Raw genomic sequence first — 21646 nt, 5'->3', positions numbered from 1 at the left:
ACAGTTAACACAGCTCTGTGGACTGCAAAGGATAATTTCAGCCTAGGTAGAATCATGGTGGCCCAAAGCTGCATGGTATTGTAAAGTTCTAGATGGAAAAATTTATTGAATCTCACTCAAACCTAATGTCTGTGATTCAGTGCATTACCAGTACATCTAGCATCAGAGGCTGCAAATGAGTTAATTATATTTACACTTTTCTGTTATTATTTTCTGTAGTGGAAATCCCTGCTCACATCATGCTTGCTAATGCTCTTAAATGAAGATTCTGCTTCAGTCCCACTGGTTTACTCATACAAAGAAATCTGTGGGTGGTTGAGAAAAGCATCTACCACTTCATACTGAGCAGGAAAAAAAATCCATTAGTGTGTCCCACTTGTTTGTGCTAGATTGGCATACTAGTGATGGAGCTAATTATGCACTTAGCTGCATGGTGCGGCATCTGTCCAGAATGAAATTGCACATTTTAATAGGAAACATATGGCTATTGACGTCCTAGACTAGTTTCATGTACCCAACCTACTGCTGAACAGCATCACCTCCTGGCTGCCTCTTTCTGTTGAGTGAGGTTGAATCTTGAGGAATGAGCCTCTTCATTTGTGTTTTACTAGGATCCTCCCATGAGGCAATTTTACAATACCAGTCAAGGTTATTTACAGTCAGATTCACCTCAGTAGGCATGGGGAGCTACAAACTACATCCTCTCTGCCTGCCTGGTAACCTGGTGAGGTAGAAAAAGTGCAACTTTGGAACTGTGGTTTTGTGTAATTCTAGTTTTGCCCTCATCAAAAGTTTCTTCTTTCACTGTAGTACAGTGAACAGGACATGCTAGATCAAAGCAGTTTAAGCAGCCCCTCTTCTGGGGTGGCCTTATCTTCCTTCAGTCTAACAAAGGGATGGCAGTATATATTGTCTTACTGCTCTTCCACTTCCCATGCACAGACTGATGATTTACTCTCTGGGTGAATAAAGATCTTCAAGTAAGTGACTATAGGAAAAAGAAATGGACTGTAATTACCTAACAAGGCTCCAAAAGAAACAAATCACTGTATGGAGAGTTTTTGTCATATGGCAGTCTGTGAGAGTGTTCTGGGTAGAACTTGGTACATCCTTTTGGAACCAGTGTTTCACTCAAGTAGTATATGCTAGTAACTTAGAGATCTTATCAAAGCTAGAATTGTTGTTAGGTGATTTGCTTCATCTACCTTTGAAGTACCAGGTCACTGAAATTTAAGTGGGTTTGGTCATGATTCTAATCAATTAAATAATCAAATAAAATATCAGCTACACATTGACCTTTGTATAAGTTTTATAACTGGTGGCAGATATCTTTTTACTTTCTTGCAGTATTCTCTGATGGATTTGTTATCCAAAATGGTTGTCGGGCAGCCTCATTTTGTCAGATGCATCAAGCCAAACAATGATCGGCAGGCAAACAAGTTTGATAAAGAAAAAGTGTTGGTTCAGCTGCGTTACACGGGAATTCTGGAGACAGCAAGAATTAGAAGACAGGGCTACTCACACCGTATACTGTTCGCTAACTTCATAAAACGGTAATGTTGATGCAAAGAAGCCTTTTCCTATCGTTGCTGCCCAGTGTTTGCTAAGTATCAGCAGTATCCTTGGCATGGTCTTTGAAGAAAACATACAAAGTCATTTTCTGTGACAAAGAAAATTACAAACCGAGTGACAAAGAGTAGTTCAGGCACAAGATTAGTGAACTGTTTTGGACTGGTAGGGGAAGATGATGCATTTCAAGATGATTGTTTCAGGCTCCCTGCACATTTGAGTAAAAATTGTCTTACTTGTAATCTGCAAGTTTTCCTCCAAGACTTGAGGTTCAGAAATTTAATGCTTCAAATTAAAGCTGAGAATTCAGAGCATTAGCTTCCAAGGGGCACTACAGTTTTTCTAGCTCCTGACATTCAGCACTGTGCAGAGTGGATGATAATTTGGTATTGCTCATCTAGAGCCAAGAAGTTCATTAAGTGCATAATTTCGTTTAAAATACAATTTCTAAGTATTAGTCACTTGTTAAGAAGAAAAGTAATGATCTCACTATGATTTTATAAGCCCTTTAACTATCTCTTCTTCTTCCACCCCAAAAAATTAATCCTGACCATTTAATCTGTACTTTTCTCTCACAAATAGAGACCCTGAGTATTTGCCTCAATCAGAACTGAGATTTCTGGAATGTGCATCAAAACTGGGAAAGAGCAAGCAGCACCCTTTCAGACAGAAGCACTTAAAAGTAGTAGTGCACTAGATATAAAGAGCTAGCAGCAGAGTGCAGCTGCAGGTGCACAAGGAGGCAGAGGAAGGTCAAAGTGATATTTTTATAGCACTGTTTCTGGAAAGAATAATCCTGGGATTGTTACAGTTTCAGAAGAGTGCTGCATGGGAAAAGGCCGTTATCCCTGTACCAGGATGTGCTATGGCTTTTGGCCACTGCTTTTTATTTAAAAAAATTACTGTTCAGGTAAAAGAGAGGAATGTTGCGAGTATAACAGGATAGATCTCCAGAGAGTATGCCCCTGGTTGCAGTGAGGCCATGCAGATCAACAGCACTGAGGCACTGAGGATATTGCCCCCAGATAAAAAGGGATTTTTATTAAGCATCTATCTCCTTGTCCTTTTTTGTTTTCCCCTAATAGTTGAGAGTTACAGGTAGACCTGAGATAATGGCAAAACTATTTTGTTTGAATCAAAATAAGCTAATTCATTGTGTAGTAAAAAAAAAAAAAATTAAAAAAAAGGGGCTGTAAGCATTGGTGACAATGCAGGAATCAACATTGTCTCTTTTAGTATTCCATGAGGAAAATTTTACCATTGTGTAAAGCTGGTACAACTCAAGCTTTGTGTATAAAGGCTGAATAAAAAGAAAAAAGGCAGAATGTGCTGTCAGGAAGCACAGATAATTCATGTAATTTTCCTGAATTAAAAACACCAAGATAGGTACTGTTCATTTTGTTAATGAACATTTGGGAAAGTCCTGGAACACTCAAGAACTTTCCTACCCAGCAGCTGAGTTGACTAAGTTATGGGTAGTTTTTATACTTGAATATCTTTTCCTAGTCAGAATTAATTCTGAGTTATGAGTTTGCCAGGTTAAATGTTTATATATGAAGCGGCATAATGGCACGTATATGCATAATGGAATGTTCCAAAAGGATCTGCAAAACTAAGTCCAAAGAGATAACAAGACCTGGGATGCATCTCACATCGTGTTAACTATCTCAAAAGTAAACGGTCTAGCACATGACATAACATATGAAATTTCTATTACGTTTGTAGATATGAATGAGATAATTTAGGCAGAAAAGCTTTAAAAATATTTTTATTTTGCCAATGAAATCACTTTCACAGAATGCTAAGAGCCAGAGCAGCATAGAATTGGTGCACTCTATTTGGGCTGCACGCTGTTTAAACTCCTTCTGGTGTTGATACAGAATTAATCAACCCTCCAGGGTGTGCAATATGTCATTCATCTACTTTTGACTGAGTTTCTCAGTACTGCATATAAATCACAGCAATTTATTTCATGTGCTGTTTTGGGTTTGTTTCAGTGTTCTTTCATGTAACTGTTTTATTATTTAAATAAATAGTTTAAATATATTTGCAACTATTGCTCACTATTAATAGAATAAAGAATCATATATTTGTCTTTAGGTATTACCTCATCTGTTACAAAACAAATGATGATCCTCCAGTCAGTCCAGAAACCTGTGCTGCCATCTTGGAAAAAGCCCGCCTTGACAACTGGGTTCTTGGGAAAACTAAAGTAATTTTCTGATATACTATATCTGCATTATTGCAGTCTGTCATTCTTAACTTATTAAGCGATTTGGTTTCTTACAGCTTTGGTTGGAGTTGCTCTTGGTTTCTGTTGGTGTAAAACAAAAATGACCTTTGCTGGATGCTGTTCCCTCATACCTGGCTAATATCCTGATCTGTAAAGTGTTAAAGTTCTGATGGCCTTTAGTGAGGCCACAGTGCAAAACAGTACGTGACAACAGCACTGCTTGCATTTTCTTTCAAAAAATGCTGTAACCAGGATCCAAATTTGCTTAGTCCAAGTTTTCTTAAGGCAAAGAAGTTACACTTCTTCCCTGGAGCAATCAGACCCACAGAGGGAGAGGAAAAGATTTTGGCTTTCCAGCCTGAGACCTCTGAGGCAAACTCTGCTGAGCACTGGGGGAAGAGATAACAGAATTATCCCATGTATGTGAAGTGGGATAAGATTTTATTGTAAGAGAAGCATGTGTCTGTTTCCATACTTGCTTTTGGTTCTAGGTCTTCCCAGTGTGTCAGAGAGGGACACCCACCCCCCTCACCCCCCCCCCCCCCCACTGACAGATCTCAGGAAGTCTGCCAGAGAAAAGAAGCATCAGACAAGTACTGTACCAAGTCTCTTTATTTGCTAATGTAACAGAAGTGCCCAGGAAGGATATGGATAGAGGCATGGATCCTAAACTATTGGAAATCATCACAGTGTAGAAGAAACACCTGTTCTCCTTATGAGACATCTTCCTTCATAGGTGGGAAAGAAGCCATAAAGTTACCTGCTCCCCAGCCTTTATTTCCTTCTGCTGTCTTAGCGAGGATAATGGACAACATGCAGCCAAAGGAAGCATATCTTGAAATGCGAGATCTACAGCTTTCATTTACTTTGATTAGGTTTAACCTTTATCTGTGCCAACAAGTGACCAAAGATCAGGTGAATTCTTCAAAATAAGCCTAAATATTGTCTTAATTGCACAAGCTTTTTCTACACATTTTATTTTATCCTAATATATAGCAGGGATGTGTTTGTATCCATTGTGCTGGCCTGATTTTTCAGGAGTTGCATGAGCTTCATGCTTGATAAAAACAATTTAGTAAATAAACAATGCCTTAGATTCATAATTGGAAAGCAGGGAAGTTCAGATTTGGATCATGTTTATGTAGCATACATCATATTTTTATGGTTACAAAACTGCCAGCCTCATAGTTCTGAAAACAGATTTATAGTCACAGATTGAAGTTTGCAATGGGACTTTAAAACACCTTCCCATGAAAGCATGAATAAGCAGGGGTTGACAAAAGTTGTTGAAAGTGAGAGTAAGGTAAACTAATACCCCAAGTAATGAAAATGATGTCTTTAACAAGAATGATCCTTTAGGTACCACACACAGCTGAAGAGTCATGATTTGAAACCAACTTGTAACCCTTGTTGATATTTAACAGATTGAGTGAATACAGGGCCTGGAAAGGTAACTAAAACTGTTGCTTGTCTGCCTACTCTTTAAGGTATTCCTCAAATACTATCACGTGGAGCAGCTAAATTTAATGCGGAAGGAGACAGTTGACATGATTATTTTGATTCAAGCTTGTGTCAGAGGGTGGCTGGGTTCAAGGAGATACAAAAAGATAAAGGAGCAAAGGGAACAAAGTGCTATTAAAATACAGTCAGGTAATAACTTTAAAACTTAACATTTTGCTTAAAGCTAGTGCACGTGTACAGTTGATAGATGGATGTATGTGCTGGATGTGTATTTTGCCTTTTTTTCTGCTGCTATATTTGGTGATGTCTTTCTTATGAAGAAAAATTTCTTTAACCAGGTTATGACAAACTCTTTGCTGAAGTTACATTTATCAATGTTACATTTAAAAGGCAATTTTAACAATGGAAGGACATGATTGCACAGATGATACTGTTATTAATAGTATTCTGACATGCTCTGACAAGGTTGTGTAATATAATAATGAAAATAAAATATATCAACTGTCCTAGATAATAAGACCAATTACAGTGTTGATGGAGACATCAACTGAAATTTTTAATACTTCTCAAACTTCATAATAACTTTTTTGGTGAGTAAACATAATTTTTATGTAGATTTACTGCTTGTTCTTATTTGCCATTTATTTTTAGAAAGTAAAGCCTGCAAAATATTTATGAATATTTTAATGGAGGTCTGTTGCAGACTTTTTTTATGCTTGCAGCTTTTTGTATACCTAATAGGTTATTTAATTTTTGACATTTCAGCTTACAGGGGTTTTGTTGCTCGTAAACAATACAAAAATGCAAAACGTGATAAAAAAGTGGAAGAGTATATTACGAGGCTTCAAGCAAGTAAGAATTGTTTGCTTTCTTGGCTTTTAATATGCTTTTCATACACAATATGTTGATCCAGATTCTTTGCTATTGTGTAGTGACTCTGACTGTGCTCATTTACACATTCTGAGGTACAATTTATCTATTATATATTTATATACAGTGGTTGAAACCAGTCAGTGTATTCTGTTACCTGTACTTCAGAGTGGCTTAAAGGCCCTTTCCACCACTGTGAAGTGGGCAGGTTAAATGCCATAGCAAGCCTTTTTACTCCTAGTCTGAAACCTTGAAGTATTGCATCTGGTATTGTTGAAGCTCCATATGACATTGTCTGCGTATAATCTGTGTATGCATGCTATCCTTTAGAAATATGTTTTGTTATGTACCAGTAATAGTTATGTTTGAGAAAACAACAACCTGTAATTTCACTCATGTCTCTGATTCTTTTTTGTCTTTGCTCAGTCCAACCTAGCAAAATATTCTTTCTTTTCTACAGCAATAATCACCTTAATAAAATAATCAGATGTATGCTATGTGACATCCCTTTTCCCTCCTTATGTTTCTGTCTCCCTGATCCCTGCAGAGATGCTCTGAAATCAGCAGCAATACATCTAGAGGGGCACTGGTCTGAAAACATCTGGTGCATATCTGCATAATACTTTAGTAATTACAAAGGTGGCAACCACAAATATAAGCTACTGCTGCCAGTACCCCGGCTATCTAGATTTAAACTACCTCAGATATGCCTTCATGAGTATATACAGACACCAGAGCTGGTTTTAATCATTGCCAGATGCATCTGTTAATTGCACTGTGCCTATGTTAGCATTTGCTGAAGAGCACTTCACTGCAGTTGGTAGAACTTCATCAGTGTAGAAAATCTAAAATCAGAATAGAATCCAGTAATGTGCCATCTGAAAGCTGTCAGTTATACTAGGATATTTAAAAAAAATGCAAAAGTAGGAATTTACCACTTTGCTCTGTTTGTTGATCTCTCCAGTGCTTCTTGTTCACCTTCTCTGTCCTCTGTGCAGTTCCATTTCAACCTTTTTCAGTGCATGAGGAGGCAGAACAAAATGGATATCCATTTTTCTTACATTTCTGTTTCCCCCACCCCATTTATTTCTAAAGCAATACAAAACTGCTCTTCCAGTTTGAAAACAAAGCTTCAACGAGTATTATCACATAGTTCTCAGGAAATTTCAAAAGTGAACCAGAATAAGTCTAAAAAGACCAAACATAGCTTATATTGGCATGTTTGTTGACAATGTAACCTGATTTATTTCAAAATAACTCCTGTTCAGTTGCTTTTATATGACAATGGAATGAGGACTGCCTCAGAAGTCCAAGAAGCTAGTATTCCAAGTGATTTGTAATTAGTGCTTTTCTAAGGCCCTGTCATACTGCTGTATAAAAAACAGTTGTGCTGCTTCCAGGAAGTATTTGGGTTTCTTTGCCCTGTTTTATGTCCCTTTTATACCGTGCTCATTACACTGAACCCCTGCACCTAGTAGAGCCCAAGATGTTCTAAATTATGAGTAGGGAATGCTAAAGCAAGTAAAACCAAGTGCCAAGTTAAATGAATGTGTCAGAATAGACTGTTTATGCTCCCTTCCCATTCTTAAATTGGCTTAGCTTTTCCTGTGATACAAAGCACTTTCAGCAAAGTTAAAGTAAGAGCTCCCATATCTACCATCTCCTCAGGGTAGTTAAATAACCTGAATCCTCTATGCCCATAGTCTTGGTACTGCATTAGGAGTTAAACAGAGATATTTTTAGAAAACACTATGCTCTTTTTAATTTGCCAGGGATTAGCAGATTTGTGCTGAATCCCTGGATCTGCAGACTTGTCCAAATCACAGTACTGTGGAGACTGTGCCAGTTCCCATAAGGAAATTTTTACAAGTTCAGGAACTTTTGAAGCAACATTCTGAATGCAATTCTGTTTTTCATTGAAACATTTCAGTGTAGATGTCTGAAAGTGACCTAGGTGTATGAACTCCTCCTAAAATTAGCAGAGCCTAGAGTTTGATTCATTTTATTCAAAATTACCAAATGCTCAGCTCATTTGCCCCTATACTGGTATCTAGTATTATTTGAGATTATAGGTTATCTTGTCTGGCCTCTGGTTTTATTTCATGTGGTATACCAGACTTTGTCTCTCCAGAAAGGCCTTGTCTGTCTTATTCTTTTTGTCAGCTCCATGTAGAAGATGCCTTGGCTATCCTGGAGCACTTCAGCTGGCACTAGATACCCATCAAGCAGTCAGCACCTTCATGTCTCAGGAAAGACCCCTGTTTGAGTCGTTATTCATCCTGGTTCAGACCAGTAACTTGAACTTCTGCCTCTGACAAAACACAAGTAGCGAGTACCCTTGCCATGGTGTAGCTGATTACTGTGGAGCTTAGCACATCTTTCATGTTGAGCTTTTTCATTTTGAATTAATCTTTGCGAAAGAAGCATGAGCTGAGACTTCTGTAACTGCTGAGTTAGTTTTTCAGTTTTTTTCTGATCAATTGAATGTTCAGCTAATTCCAAGCCTGTGCAAGAAGAGAGTCTGGTTACCTCTGTAGTCTGATAATCACATGTTTCCCAAGGAAATGAAAGACTGAGTCAAATTAATTGCCTGAATCAGACAAAATAGATACATGAAGCTGGCAACACTGTGTTCTAGAGGCATTTCCGTACCCCTATGCTTCTGCTTCATTCTGCATCTTCCTGTATTTAATTTAGTCCAATAAAACACAAAGAGCAAGCTTGTTTGTAAAACTGGGAATCTCAAAAAAATGTTTTGTAGGACAGAATAATTTCAGATGAAACGTAACTGTAGTAACCACCCCAGTCTGTATTTCCTTATTGTTTTTTATTTAATGCTGTTACCATTTGACTCTCTGAAATGTCTGAGACACCCATTGCTTGTTACCTAAAGTTGTTTTGTATTACAATTTTTATCAGTTGCCAGAGGATACTTACTCAGGAAGAAGATAAAAGAATTAACTGAGACAAGAAATGAAGCAGCAGTTACAATTCAGTCTCACTACAGGGGATATAAGGAGAGGAAGAGCTTCAAAAAGAAAAGGTAGATTTATTTTCTGTGTCTTATGTCACTCAAATGTTCCTTGCAGTAACTGCACTGCTGAAGAGCAACTATATAAGCTAAAAGTAAAGCAAATTAGGCTTATTCTAGGTATAGATGCAAAGGTAACGTACCTTTATGTGGAGACTTTTAATGTCAGTAGCAAATATTCTCATACTTTTAAGCTCAGGGAATAAAAGCATATTTAGAGGAAAGATCAAAAATATTGTGCTTACTTCTAATATTAATGTAATCTGTAGATTAGTATCTTTTTGGAAGTAGCTCATCATAAATAATACTTGGACAAGAGCAAGAAATAGGTATCTGCAAGGAACCGTTCTTGTCATCTTAAGTCACTCTTTGAGATAAGTATAGGTGATGACAGCAGGAATTCAGATGTCTTGCTCAGATCAAACAGCTACAAGTCAGGTGAGATGAAGCACGTTCTGAATATCTCTACAGTGTGGTTGTAGGACCAGTCTCTGAAATGGAGCTAGCAGCACTTGCTCATCACCATCATTTTTTTTCAGTGATAGAATTTAAGTAGGTGAAGACTAGGCTAGGGAGGTGGAAAACAGCTGTGAAGGAGTCCAAAGTCTTTCAGAGGGAAGGAATAGGGTGGCATTTCACCTGGCACTGAAGTAATATTGATCATAACAGAGACAGTTTAGGGAATAGGTCTTTTAAATTTGACCTGAACCTGTGGCCAGGTTTGTTGTTTTTTGCATTTCTAGTGTGAGTGTGACTTGAAGCAGTTTTCTTTCATGAATACATTTAGGATTGTGTGTATTTATGCATATTTGAGGTGCTAAAAAGTTTCTGCCTTATGTTCTTGTTAACATTTAAATAAATTTTTTACTGTTTTACCAGCCCTCATGCAGCCTAGATTGATCCTCTAGCAATTTTCCTTGAAGAGTTTAACAGGGATGTCTGTTTTCACTTAAGAAATAGTAATAAGCAGAAAGACAGCAATTAGCTTGCTACCTTTAATTCCAGCTATATGCACTACAGTCTTTCCCATGCTTCAATGCATCAAATTGCCATTTAGTACACAAGCACCACCAAAGATAGTTGTAAAGTTGTCACTATCTTTCATCTCCTTCAGCTATAATTTTTGCCCTAAACTCTATTCCATTCAGGGAATCACTTAGAAAGAAACAAACTGAAAATGCAGCATCCATTAGTGAAAAAGATGAAAAACTTCGAGATAATGAGGAAAGTCCAGCTGGACTGAAGAGGGTCCTTCCTAAAACAAAAGAAGAAGCAGCTGTCATTGTTCAGAGCTATTATAGAAGCTACAGGGTCTGTAAAAAATTAAAGGAACAGCAGAAAAAAATAGCAGAGGAAGAATTATCTGCTGTGGAATTCCTTGAAGCACAACTGCAGCCAGCTGAAAATGCTTTACTGGAAGAAGCAGCAAATGAGGAGACTCCAGATGAAGCTGATGTTATTAGTGACAGTGAGTGCCCTGGGCCTGGTGTCACAGAAAATGTACAAGACCAACAGACAACCTTTACTGAAGGAGAGGGAGCTTCTGTGAAGCAGAACCCTGCAGTAAAACATGTTGTTGAAGGTGAAGAACAGGCCTCTTTGGAAGAGTTGTCCAACAAATCTGTCAAAATCACAACTGAACTTAGCCCCCAGCAAGAGCAAGATAATCAAGACAAACTCAGTGTACATGGGCAAAATCAAGAACCTTCTGTGGTCCAGCCCAGGACTGACAGGGATGTGGAAAGAAACCACCTGAAACATGAAGCAGTGATGCCTACAGGGTGTAAAGGAATTATAAGAAAAGAGTCACTAAGAGGCTCATGGAAGCAAGTTGAATCAGAAAACCAAAGTTCTGAAGACCAAGAGAAGGCAGCAGTGGTTATTCAGAGCACTTACCGGGGTTACAGAAGGAGGGGACAACTCAGAAAAGAAGGGAAACTACCTTGCAAAAGTCAAGAGAAAACTGTAAAGGAGCCAACAGAAGCAGTCCATATTCAAAATACTAATCCCCAGACAACAAAAGATAGGGAAAGCACTAATACAGAAGCTGAAGACCCTAAGACACCAAAGGGAGACTCAGAGAAAGAGGCTTGTGATTTGGCAGCCTTTTCACGACAGGTAAGAAGCTTGTAAGCTACGTATGTTGAGCATAATACTCCAAACAGTGACAGAATGGCAAGGTTTTTTTACTGGCTTCAGTGGCACCAAGGTTTTACTCTCTAAACTGAGACTGAGGTTTTGTAATGAGTGTTCTATAAAAATGCATTTTTTGGACTGCAAGAGAAAATACCCTTTTCAGAAAGCAAGAAAAGACAAAGAGCACTGGCAAAAAAATGTTTGTTTTAACCTGGTTTAAGTTAAATGCAGAAGCTTTGCCTGTGTTGAAATGTGAGTTTACCAGGCAAGGACCTTAAATCAGTAAACTTGTAAAATATCCTGTAAGGGAAACTCAAAGTTGCTGTGTCTGTCACTCACACATGTGTAGGGATGCCTACAGCTGTAGAAGCTAATTTGCATCAGCAAGGTATCATCTACTCATATATGTGAACCAATACGAAGTAGCTGTAGGACTGGGTGGCAGTGTGGAGTTTTCTATGAGTCTTTTTCTTCTTCATTTTCTTCTTCCTCTTTAAGGAGGATGGGGAGGTAAATGTGGTAGGAGTCTACACTACAGTAAGTGTAGCAATACCATTTATCTTCATTCTCTAGTCCACTCTTTTACTTTTGATTACCTTGGAACATGTATACTTATTCATATAATGATGTCAAATCCTGTGTTATGTTTATCAGATATCAAAATTATCCGAAGACTACTTAGCATTGCAGCAAAAATTGAATGAAATGATACTGTCACATCAGCTGAGACCCGTCATGCTGCCCAAAGATAAGCAAGCTAATGGCCGACTTCCTTCTCATGTTTGTCAGTCAGGTAAGGTCAAACCTTCCTGTTAGCAGAATTCTCATTGGTAAATTGGACTGTTTTCTGTTGCTGACCCAAGTACTTCGTACAACTTTTGTTGCTACTGATGGCAGGTATAACAAATGTGTCTTTTACCAGACCTGAACTTTAAAAAAGCATAAAGGACAGCTGGATTCTAGTCAAGCACTGCTTTCTGCTGGTCTTCCTGCCCATGATGTGACATATCACTCTGCAACACAGCAGGTTGGACAGTGTACACTAGGCTCAGCCACTCATCTAAGGTATGGAGCGATGGCTGCAGGGACCTGAGCCATGATTTCTCACATCCCCATGGCCATATTTATAATAGCTAACAGGTCCACTGAAAGACCTTTCTTTGTGTGGAATGTGAACTTTCTCTTTCCACTTTTGAACGTAATCCACAAGACAGGAAAACTGTTTCCTTTCTAGCTATGACCAAAGCACAGGATATTAAAGTAAGATAACTATATAAAACAAAGACTTGAGGTAATACACTGCATATTATCATGCTAAAGTGAAGCAGGTAGATGTGGTGAGTGATCCACTGTCTGTTAAACAGGGAGAAGCCTTCCTGTCTTCTTGCCTATATTTTATGTTACAGTACAATTTGTACACATACATTTACAGGAGAAAGATAGGCTTTTACCGCAGGTTTCTCTAGGACTACCTTTGCTGTCCTACCCTTATAAAAGCAAGGATTGTTGAGCTTTAGCTGTTCCATAAATCATGTGGTACTTAAATATTTGTAATTACTTCGGTCTTTTGCATTTATTTACACTTCTTCCTCAGCTTCACTAGTTTTATATGTTGTTTTACAGCTATAACACATGAATTGTATTTTATAGCTGTATACCAGGTCGGAATACCTGCCTGCTTTCATCTGTGGGTAGGTGGCCATTGATCAGCTTGATAAAACATTTATTACATTGCTACCCACAGAAGGGGAGGAAATGTGGGACAGCTGTAGGGCACACTGTAACAAAATGTTCAGATTTTCAAAACTGCATATTTAAATAAAAATGCAAAGCCTGCAGTTTAAAGAACATATGAGCAAAAAGGTTAAATGAATCTTAAATCCACAAGGTTAAGTAATTCTTGAGTGAATTTATTTGTATTTATAAAAATGCATAAAGCAAGCTGCACACAGTTCCTGGAATAAACAATTTTCCCTGTGGCTCGAATTTCTGAGTAGGTTATATTTACTTGCTAAATGCTTTCAGCTTAACATAATGGCTCTATCCCAGGACTGCACCTTTGGACTATTAGTGAGCCTTGGATTACTGTGGTGTCAGAATAGATGCACAAATGGCCACTGCAAGTTTTTTGAGGTCAAAGCCTGAAGTGAGAGAAATTTGATCATTATGGAAGCAATTTTTTTCTCTTTTTCTTTTCTCCAGATGAGTAGTGGTGCCCATCCTTCTAAGTATTAAATGACAGTTCAAGTACAAAATCTCAGGAAGATAATTTTCTATATTTAGAATGAAAATCACATGGTACAAGTCGCTCTGCTGCAGCTGAGGACCTTTTCAGCTACACGAAGCAGTGAGACACACAGGATTTTAATCCAGGATTCCCCCTGCTGTAGTCTGCCTCAGCACTATTTATAGGGGTTTCATGGGCAGTCTTTGCAAGGAAAAGGGAGCCTGTGTAGCTCTGGGAGAGCACAGCAGTTTTCACTGGCCAGTCTTTCTTCTTTGCAAGCCAGGGAACACTAAGGCGTAGGACTGGAGAAAAGCACGGTAGTCAAGCACTTCTGCTGTCTGGTTGTTCTCAGCTATTGGAGTCATCCTTTGAGCACTGTGCAGCCAGGACATACTAAATCTGTTCTGGGAGTTGGCCAGATGCATGGCAGAGCATAAGACTGTGGAAATCACAAAAGTGGAATACAGCCATTTTCTATAAACACCCTTTCTGCTATAGCAATAATCCCAGGTTACCAGACTCTCAGAAATGATTTAGTGTCAGCCAGAGATGAAAACTAGTTCCCTCAGTGAGTGTGGCAGGACTTAGGCATTTGCAATTGTGAAGTTCTCACTCTCTTCCAGTTCGTAGTTCTGGGTCTGTGCCAGACTAATCCCTCAGTTTTTTCCTGGTTGCTAAGAACTTGCACTATCCAAATTGGGCAGTGGTAAACATCCTGTGAATAAACAATACCTAAAAATTGCTAACCAGAATGCTAAAGAGAAATATATTCGCATATATTTCTATATGCGAATCTGAAACTTGAGTGATTGTATCCTCATGCTGTGTATAATTAGGACAGTAAAAAGGTGTGTACATAACTGCTGTAAGCAGTAATACCTATTAACTTCTTGTTGTCAAGTCCTGGGATTCCAGTTACTGTATTTGCATTTTCTGATTTCCCCCAAGATCCTCTACAAAACCCTGCTCTTACTCTTGTTTCCTTCCTGCTTTATTCTGAGCTAGTTTTTATACTTCTGTCCCCATAAGATGTGGAGCAGAGCTGAATCAAACATGTAACATTTCACTTAAATGACCAGAAGACAGGTTTATCTGTTTTTCCAGGTGGCCTAATAAATAGAGACCTTTCAACACTTAGATGCTTATCACAGCGGTAACCACACTATTTCTTCAGTCTTCAGTATAAGATCTGCTGTAAGACATAAGTTAATTTACATTAGCATCCTTGGATGTTGATTCCTTGAGATTGTTGTCTTCCAAGCTTATCATTGTATGTCAGAATGTGCAGACACAGTTCAACCTAAAGGGCTGTTGATACTGTCTCATCTTTATTCAAGCATTTCTTGCGCATACTTGAATGTTTCAAGCACATGCAGCTCTCTACACTTCCCCCAGTTTGTGGTGGTGTCCAGGATGCACATACATTAGATTAGCTGGTCCTAAATTAAATTTTCTTATTGTTTTCAGTGTATCTGCAGCTTTCAGTGAGGGTTGAGTATAAAAGTAGTAATACCTTGTAACTAAACACCACAGAATTAAGAGTATGCATGCAACTTAAGTGGGAACCATTGAGGTAGTGTTAAATGAGCTAGCTGAGATACTGATGGGAATTTTTCTTAGATTTGTTAAACTTTCCTTAATGTTACCTGGCAGCCACACTGTTCACATGCCTTCACTGACCCTTAACTCTGTATTTTATTCATTCTGATGGAGAATGACCTTAACTTTTATTAAGCTTTCCATCATCACTTGATCAAATGTATGTTTTGACAGACTGCATCAGGTTTGGGCAAGAGAGAGATTTAACTTCCTGGGTATGGGTTACAGCATAGCTAACATTCAATCTTGATGTTCAAAAGCAAAGCATCCAGGTCACAAGAGCAAAACCTCTTTCTTTCGACTGAGTACTGACTGTATGCGTTTGGTCAGTTTGAAGAAAATCCTTCCTTTCAACTTGTTTGACCTGTCTTCCTCTTGGTAAAACCTTTACGAAGGAACGTCTGCATAACGTCAAATGTGGTGGGGGGGAGTCAGTTTCTCCTATGCGTTGCTTACAAGGCATGTATTGTGGAACTGACAGCACCTGTTCAGGTGGATATAATCACAGGGCATGGGCTGCTGCAGAGACAGGAGTCTCAGCACAGGCCTTTGGTCCAGCCCTTAGTTGTGTTAATGACTAACTGGGACATAAACCCTAAGCAAGTCTTAATGTGTCTTGCTTTGTGCATCTTATTTACCCTGTTAGTAAAATAGGAATGATAGCACCAACGTAATATTTCCAAAGTGCTTTGACTGCTCCTGTTGTGAATGGTTTCCTTATCAGTGTTGTAATGGATGTGTTTAAATGTTTGTTAGATAGAAAGCCTCAATTTTCCTTTTACATATAAAGCACACAGCCAGATCTAGCTGGGGATACTTGAAGTCTTAAGGAAAAATAGGAAATAAGGTATTTTACTATGGAGAGAGTGGGCTTCAATAAAACCTTTTATTTGTCATGGATTCTAGAAGCAACATAGTTGGCCTAGTAATAAATTAATGATTTTACCCCTCCTTTCTGCTTCATCTCCTACTACAGAAAAGTATAGGCCGTCTGAAAAACAAGTGAATCAAGCTCACCCTGTATCAGGCTTGGGTGTTTAATTTCCATTCTGCCTTTAACTCTACTAATTAAATGTTTCTTTAATTATTGGCAACTAATAAAAAAACAAGTTTTGCTTTGTGCAGTGAGTTGTCCAGCACAAACAACTACCACATCAGCTTATTTCAATAGCGATGAACACACAAATCTAAGTCCAGAAGGAAATCACAAGTTCACTTTCTGGTAAAGCAAAGCAAACTAAACCCATCAAACTGTGTTTTACTTACTTACTATGTAATTTGCAGACAAAACTCAGAATTGCATTTTCAGCCCTGTATGTAATTCTAAATAGAAACAATAGAGGTCCAAGCTTTGAAGCCTGCCTAACCCAACATAGTATTTCTGTTCGTTTTTTGCATAGCTCATACATGCATACAACACATAAACAGAGATGAAAAGCTATTTTTCCTGAAACCTTTAGCATTGTCAAAATGCTGGGTTTTCAATGTAATAAGAGTCTTCTTTGCAGAGCACATACAGAAGAAGTATGTAAGTCATTTCAGTTGGAATAATTGTAATCCAGAATATGATAATTCTTTATGTGTTTGACAGTGATGAATTAAACAATGTAACAGCACATATAGTGATGGATTCTTAGGGAACAATAACAAATCTTTAGGTGTTATGAGAGCCTTTTCCTTGGGATTTTCCTAAAAGCCCAGTTTGGCTTAATTTTCTTTTTCCAGATTTTCATGCAGCCATGATCATTGACACGATTTTTGAAAACATCCTACAAAGGGTTGGGTGTTTCTCCTCAACTACATTGAAATTTAAGTTTGGTTGTTGTTTCTTTTTTTTTAAATACTGTTTCCAGTTTAGGCTCCTGTTGTGTTTAAGATAGGGAAGGTATGCCTCTACTCTCTCACAAATGGAAACTCCCATAACTCCAGGTGGCCCATTTGAAATGCAGCATGGTAACAACAGCTCACATAAGAGCACAGTCAGGGCTGCTATACCTATCCAAATCAAAGAATGTAATTTATATTTAACGCAGGTTAGTGAAATGAATTTATTGCATCTAAATTTCATTGTTTAACATGAATTATCTGTACCCTGGCTTAGAAAAACACTGTTGTTTTCTTGAGTGTAAAATGTTAAAAGATACTTGTTCATTGATTACATGAGAAGCAGTCTGCACTTCAGATAAGAAACTAAAACAATAAATGTAATCATTATCCAACTACAATTTAAATTAACATTATTCATTCTGGCTCCTGCGTATATCTGTGACCTTTACAAGTCTTTGTTTATCACACAGAACAAAAAACTTACACACCTAATTCTGCAGGAGTCAACACTGATGTATCACTGATCATTTCTCATTTTAAATGATTGTGCTACCTCCTAATTAAAAAGTTGCCTGATGTACATGCAAGAGTTTTTACTTTTATCATGTAAAAGGGGTTTCTGATGGTCATTAGAGAACAAAATACATTCTTCCTTCCAAGGCTCGATCACATGTATTTAGCACATAAGGTTTAGAGAGTTAAAGTTGCTTCATGTGAAGGAGGATTAGATCAGCAAAACACAATGCAGCAATTCATTGGGAGCTAAATCCTCATTCTACCCTCACACTATGCTCATTTCTAAGGAGATGTTTTCTCTCATGGACTGTCCCCTGAATACTTCTGTGACTGGACAAGGACAATATAAAACCTTACTGGATAATGCAATATACCTGGACACACAGTTCACTGTGCCAAAACCTTCTGCTGTGACATTGTTCATCTCCCTGCATGTGTCCCAGTGATCCACCTCTAGCATCAGTGTTCTGCTGCCATACAATCCCCTTCATCATGAAGAAATTGCTATAGCCTATTAACTTTTCCTGTAACTGAAGCTGACTGTAAGGTGATCATGCTCACTATGCTGTACATTTGTGGTCCCTCAGCCCCCCAGAGTCAGTTCTGTGGTCTCAGCCTCCCAGAGTCAGTTCTGCAGGAACCCTGCACTCTCTGTTAGCTCTGTGACAAACAGGCTACGCATCCATACCAGCAGTACATCTTAGCACTGCCAGAATCATAGAATCGTAGAATTGCATATAAGTTTTAAGCATGCAAACAGCCAGGAGATTTTTCTGGTTTCTTGTGTGACAACCAGTGGAATCCACAAGTCAGTGTCCAACTCTGAGTTTGGAGACTGCCAGAGAACAGCACTTCCATTTTGTGTTAAAAAATCTTAATTTTGTTTCCGTTAGAACCTAAAGCATTTTTTGTATGTTTGCAGAAAGTTTTTGTAGATATAAAGTCCAAAAGTTGAGTACACTAAACTAGATTACACTGGATGCAATGGACATGGTTATGCTATGTTGCCCAGTGGTACATGATTTGGCTTGAATCAAATAGTCTCAGCAGGAGACCTTGAGGAAAATCTACATCATGATAATGTAAAGGACCAACCTCTGAATCAGACATCTGATACTATTGCTCTGATTCAGCACCTTAATGATCAACTTGGGCCTGAAAAAAATAGCATCCACAGCACCCAGATCCAGCTATAAGATGATAGCCTTCCAGTAGCCATTACCCATCTTTTCCCATTTTTAAACCATTACCCTTTTCTCTATGTGGAGCATCAGCCCTTTTCAGAAGAACCCTGTGCCAGGTAGACCGCTGGGCTGCCTCAGCCTGACATTTGTTACATGGTATGTGTCCCTGTGGGTAGTCAGGACCCAAATGGATAAAAGCATTCTTATTTCCAGGCTCATGATGGAAATGTCTGAAACAGTTGCTTTCTTCAATTACTGAAAGCAGTAAAAGTGGCTATATGGATTTTTTTTTCTCTTCAGTGAAATTCCCCATTTTTCATAAAAGCCTTCCATTCTATGAAGAAATAATCATTGCAATCTTCTGCTTTTTTACAGTTGCAGCCAAAGTAGAAGACTCTCGCCCAATGAAGAGACCCCCAAGGAGGCCACGGAAGCCCAAGACATTAAATAATCCAGAAGACTCCACCTACTACACTCTAATACATGTGAGTTTCAGGAAGAACTTCTTTACTGTAAGAGTGACAGAGCACTGGAACAGGTTGCCCAAGGAGGTTTTGGAGTATCTACGTTGGAGATATTCAAGGCCCGCCTGGACAAGTTCCTGTGTGATGTACTCTAGGTTACCCTGCTCTTGCAGGGGGGTTGGACTAGATGATCTTTCAAGGTCCCTTCCAACCCTTGGGATTCTGGGATTCTGTGATTCTGTGACTCTGTTTAGCAAGCTTTTGTGAGCTAAACCTGCCAGATAATTCCCACCTAAACTTCCTTTCTAATCACCCAACTAGCTATAGTCTTTTCTAATGTGGCATTAAAGCTGTGTCCTGCTGAAAGGAGGCAGGCCACAAACTTTACGTTTCAAACTAGATTTGAAATTGATGTTCACTTATCCTGACTGGGGACCTAAGTCAGACCAATTTTTTTTGTACATACTTAAATGTACGTACATCCATTATATGCATAAGCAGCATTTGCAGTTTAATACCCAAATTAAGTGCCCGGTCTCCATAGTTTCTTTGTAAGTCATGGGAGAGAAAGAGGTTTGTTTGGAGAGCTATTTTGAGCATCTAAATTAGCGCTTGATCTTGCAGAGAGGGGAAATATTAAAACAGGCTGTATTAGTATGCACACTGTAACTTCCTTTACAAATGTGTCAGATTGTGATTATGAAGGAACTGGCAAACACCAGCAGCTCAGGAGACTAATGGATTTGAGTGTCTCTATATATAGCCTTTGGTCCAAGTTCAGATACCAAGTGCTGCTTTCCACTCTTGACTTCAGTGCCCTGAAATATAGAAAAAAAAGGCAAGAAAGTAAGCAGGAGAGAAAATGTAGAAGCAGCTCAGAAAGCAGTTCCAACAAAAAAGCAATTAAACTCATTTGCTCGAGGTGCCTGTATCTTAGTGACCTATTTTAACAGCCGGTGAGAGCCCAGCTAATAAACTAACCGTAGCAATTGCTTCTCCTTTCAACAGAAGGTGTCACCAGGGCCTTTAGGGATAGTTGTGTCTGGCATACCAAAAAGGGCAAATAAGACTACGTTTTGCTATGGGGGCTTTGAAATAGCACAGCTTTGGAACAGTGATATTCTGAAAAGAAATATTCTTAAGAATAAAATCACATATAAGCGTAAGATTTGGTTTGTGAAAGCAAGACTGGTGACATAAAGGACTGAAATGAAAGGCATATCACTGAATTCTGTATTAGGAAATTTCTGAGGAGAAGGGGAATTCTGAAGTAAATGCATATTTAGAAAACCAATACTATAGATTCAGGAATATAGTATTCTCTGACAGGTGATTTGTTACACAGCCAGCTCCATATCGGAAAACAGCCATCACAACAGTGCAAACAAAAACTGCAGTAGTACTAGGGAACTTTTAAACTAATTTTAAACAAGGTATTAATCAGTATTACCTATAATTAGTTATATTTTCCAAGAAAGTGTGAAAAAGAGAATCCTGTCTTCTTGACCAGAAGTTCACTGGTAAGGGAAAGGTTCAGCAGAAACGTCTATACACTGAAGCTTAGAAAAGGGACTTACTAGTTCTTAAATCTGTAGACCTTGGGTAAGTCATTGAGCTCTAACCCAAGGTCCTTGAGGGTAGTCAGCTTTCCCAGCTATCATGGATTTTTTATCTTATTAAATTCACTGTGACCTGCAGGTATTCTCAGATGATTATCAGGTGCAGAGCACATGAAAGTGGAAGCACACAATCTAAATGCATTTTTTGACATTTTTTCTGTATCTTCTGTGAAAAACAGAATTTGTCTCACATCACGTCACAGATATTAATTCAACACCTTCCATTCTCACTCATTTCCTTGCATATCAAATGAGCTAAAGGGATACATGGGTACAAATGAAGCCTGATAATATTGTTCATACAAGGCACTAGAAGTTTATTTTGTGGTATATTTCTTTAAATCAGCCTGTCATTTTGAAATTATGTGTCTTGTCAATTTGCCTGCATTCTGAAGTCCATCAGGTTTTCTGATTCTCAATGACTTTCTGATTACTAATCCTAGTAAGTTTTCACTCATTTGCAAGAAGCACAAGATCAAAATTAAGACCATCTGCACTTAAAAGTACTGCTTTTGAAGAGTGGTGCATTAGATGCTGCAATATAACATTGTTTTTGCTGTAGGGACAGAAATCTATTAGAGGCAAGAAATTACTCACATTCCCTATGAATCTTCTCTGCCTTTTGAGATGTCTTGTATCCTAAAGGGCACTCTTGCCACCTAATGTACTGCTTTTTAAATGGGGCCTGTGTCCATTTTATTTTACTAAAACCTGACGTGCCACAAGAAGTGGCAAGACTGCATGGACATTGAGAATAGGATTATGCCTGCTTCCACTGAGTTGCCTGCATTCATGGAAATTCTCATGGCATCACAGTGAGACACTGATCACTGTCAGTGAGACAGTGTTGTCATTAAAACATTCATTAAAGTAACTATAGATACTTAAAAGTTTTAGATATCCTTTTTTC

At 38.4% G+C, this 21646-nt stretch overlaps 1 protein-coding gene across 1 annotated transcript in view; it reads left to right on the top strand.

The window, feature by feature from the left end:
- The window catches only part of MYO3A (myosin IIIA), a 116412-nt gene that overhangs the window by 89495 nt on the left and 5271 nt on the right, over positions 1–21646 (top strand). The window contains exons 26-33 of the mRNA XM_031052492.2: positions 1348–1553; positions 3670–3781; positions 5290–5452; positions 6029–6115; positions 9053–9176; positions 10313–11282; positions 11955–12093; positions 19029–19138. Coding sequence (XP_030908352.2) covers positions 1348–1553; positions 3670–3781; positions 5290–5452; positions 6029–6115; positions 9053–9176; positions 10313–11282; positions 11955–12093; positions 19029–19138 — 1911 coding nt within the window. The remainder of the gene's footprint in view (positions 1–1347; positions 1554–3669; positions 3782–5289; positions 5453–6028; positions 6116–9052; positions 9177–10312; positions 11283–11954; positions 12094–19028; positions 19139–21646) is intronic.

The sequence above is a fragment of the Melopsittacus undulatus genome, chromosome 1 (genome assembly GCF_012275295.1).
Source record: "Melopsittacus undulatus isolate bMelUnd1 chromosome 1, bMelUnd1.mat.Z, whole genome shotgun sequence".
Taxonomy (NCBI): Eukaryota; Metazoa; Chordata; class Aves; order Psittaciformes; family Psittaculidae; genus Melopsittacus; species Melopsittacus undulatus.
The sequence above is the reverse complement of the archived record's forward strand: the minus strand, read 5'-3'. Positions and strand labels throughout refer to the sequence as shown.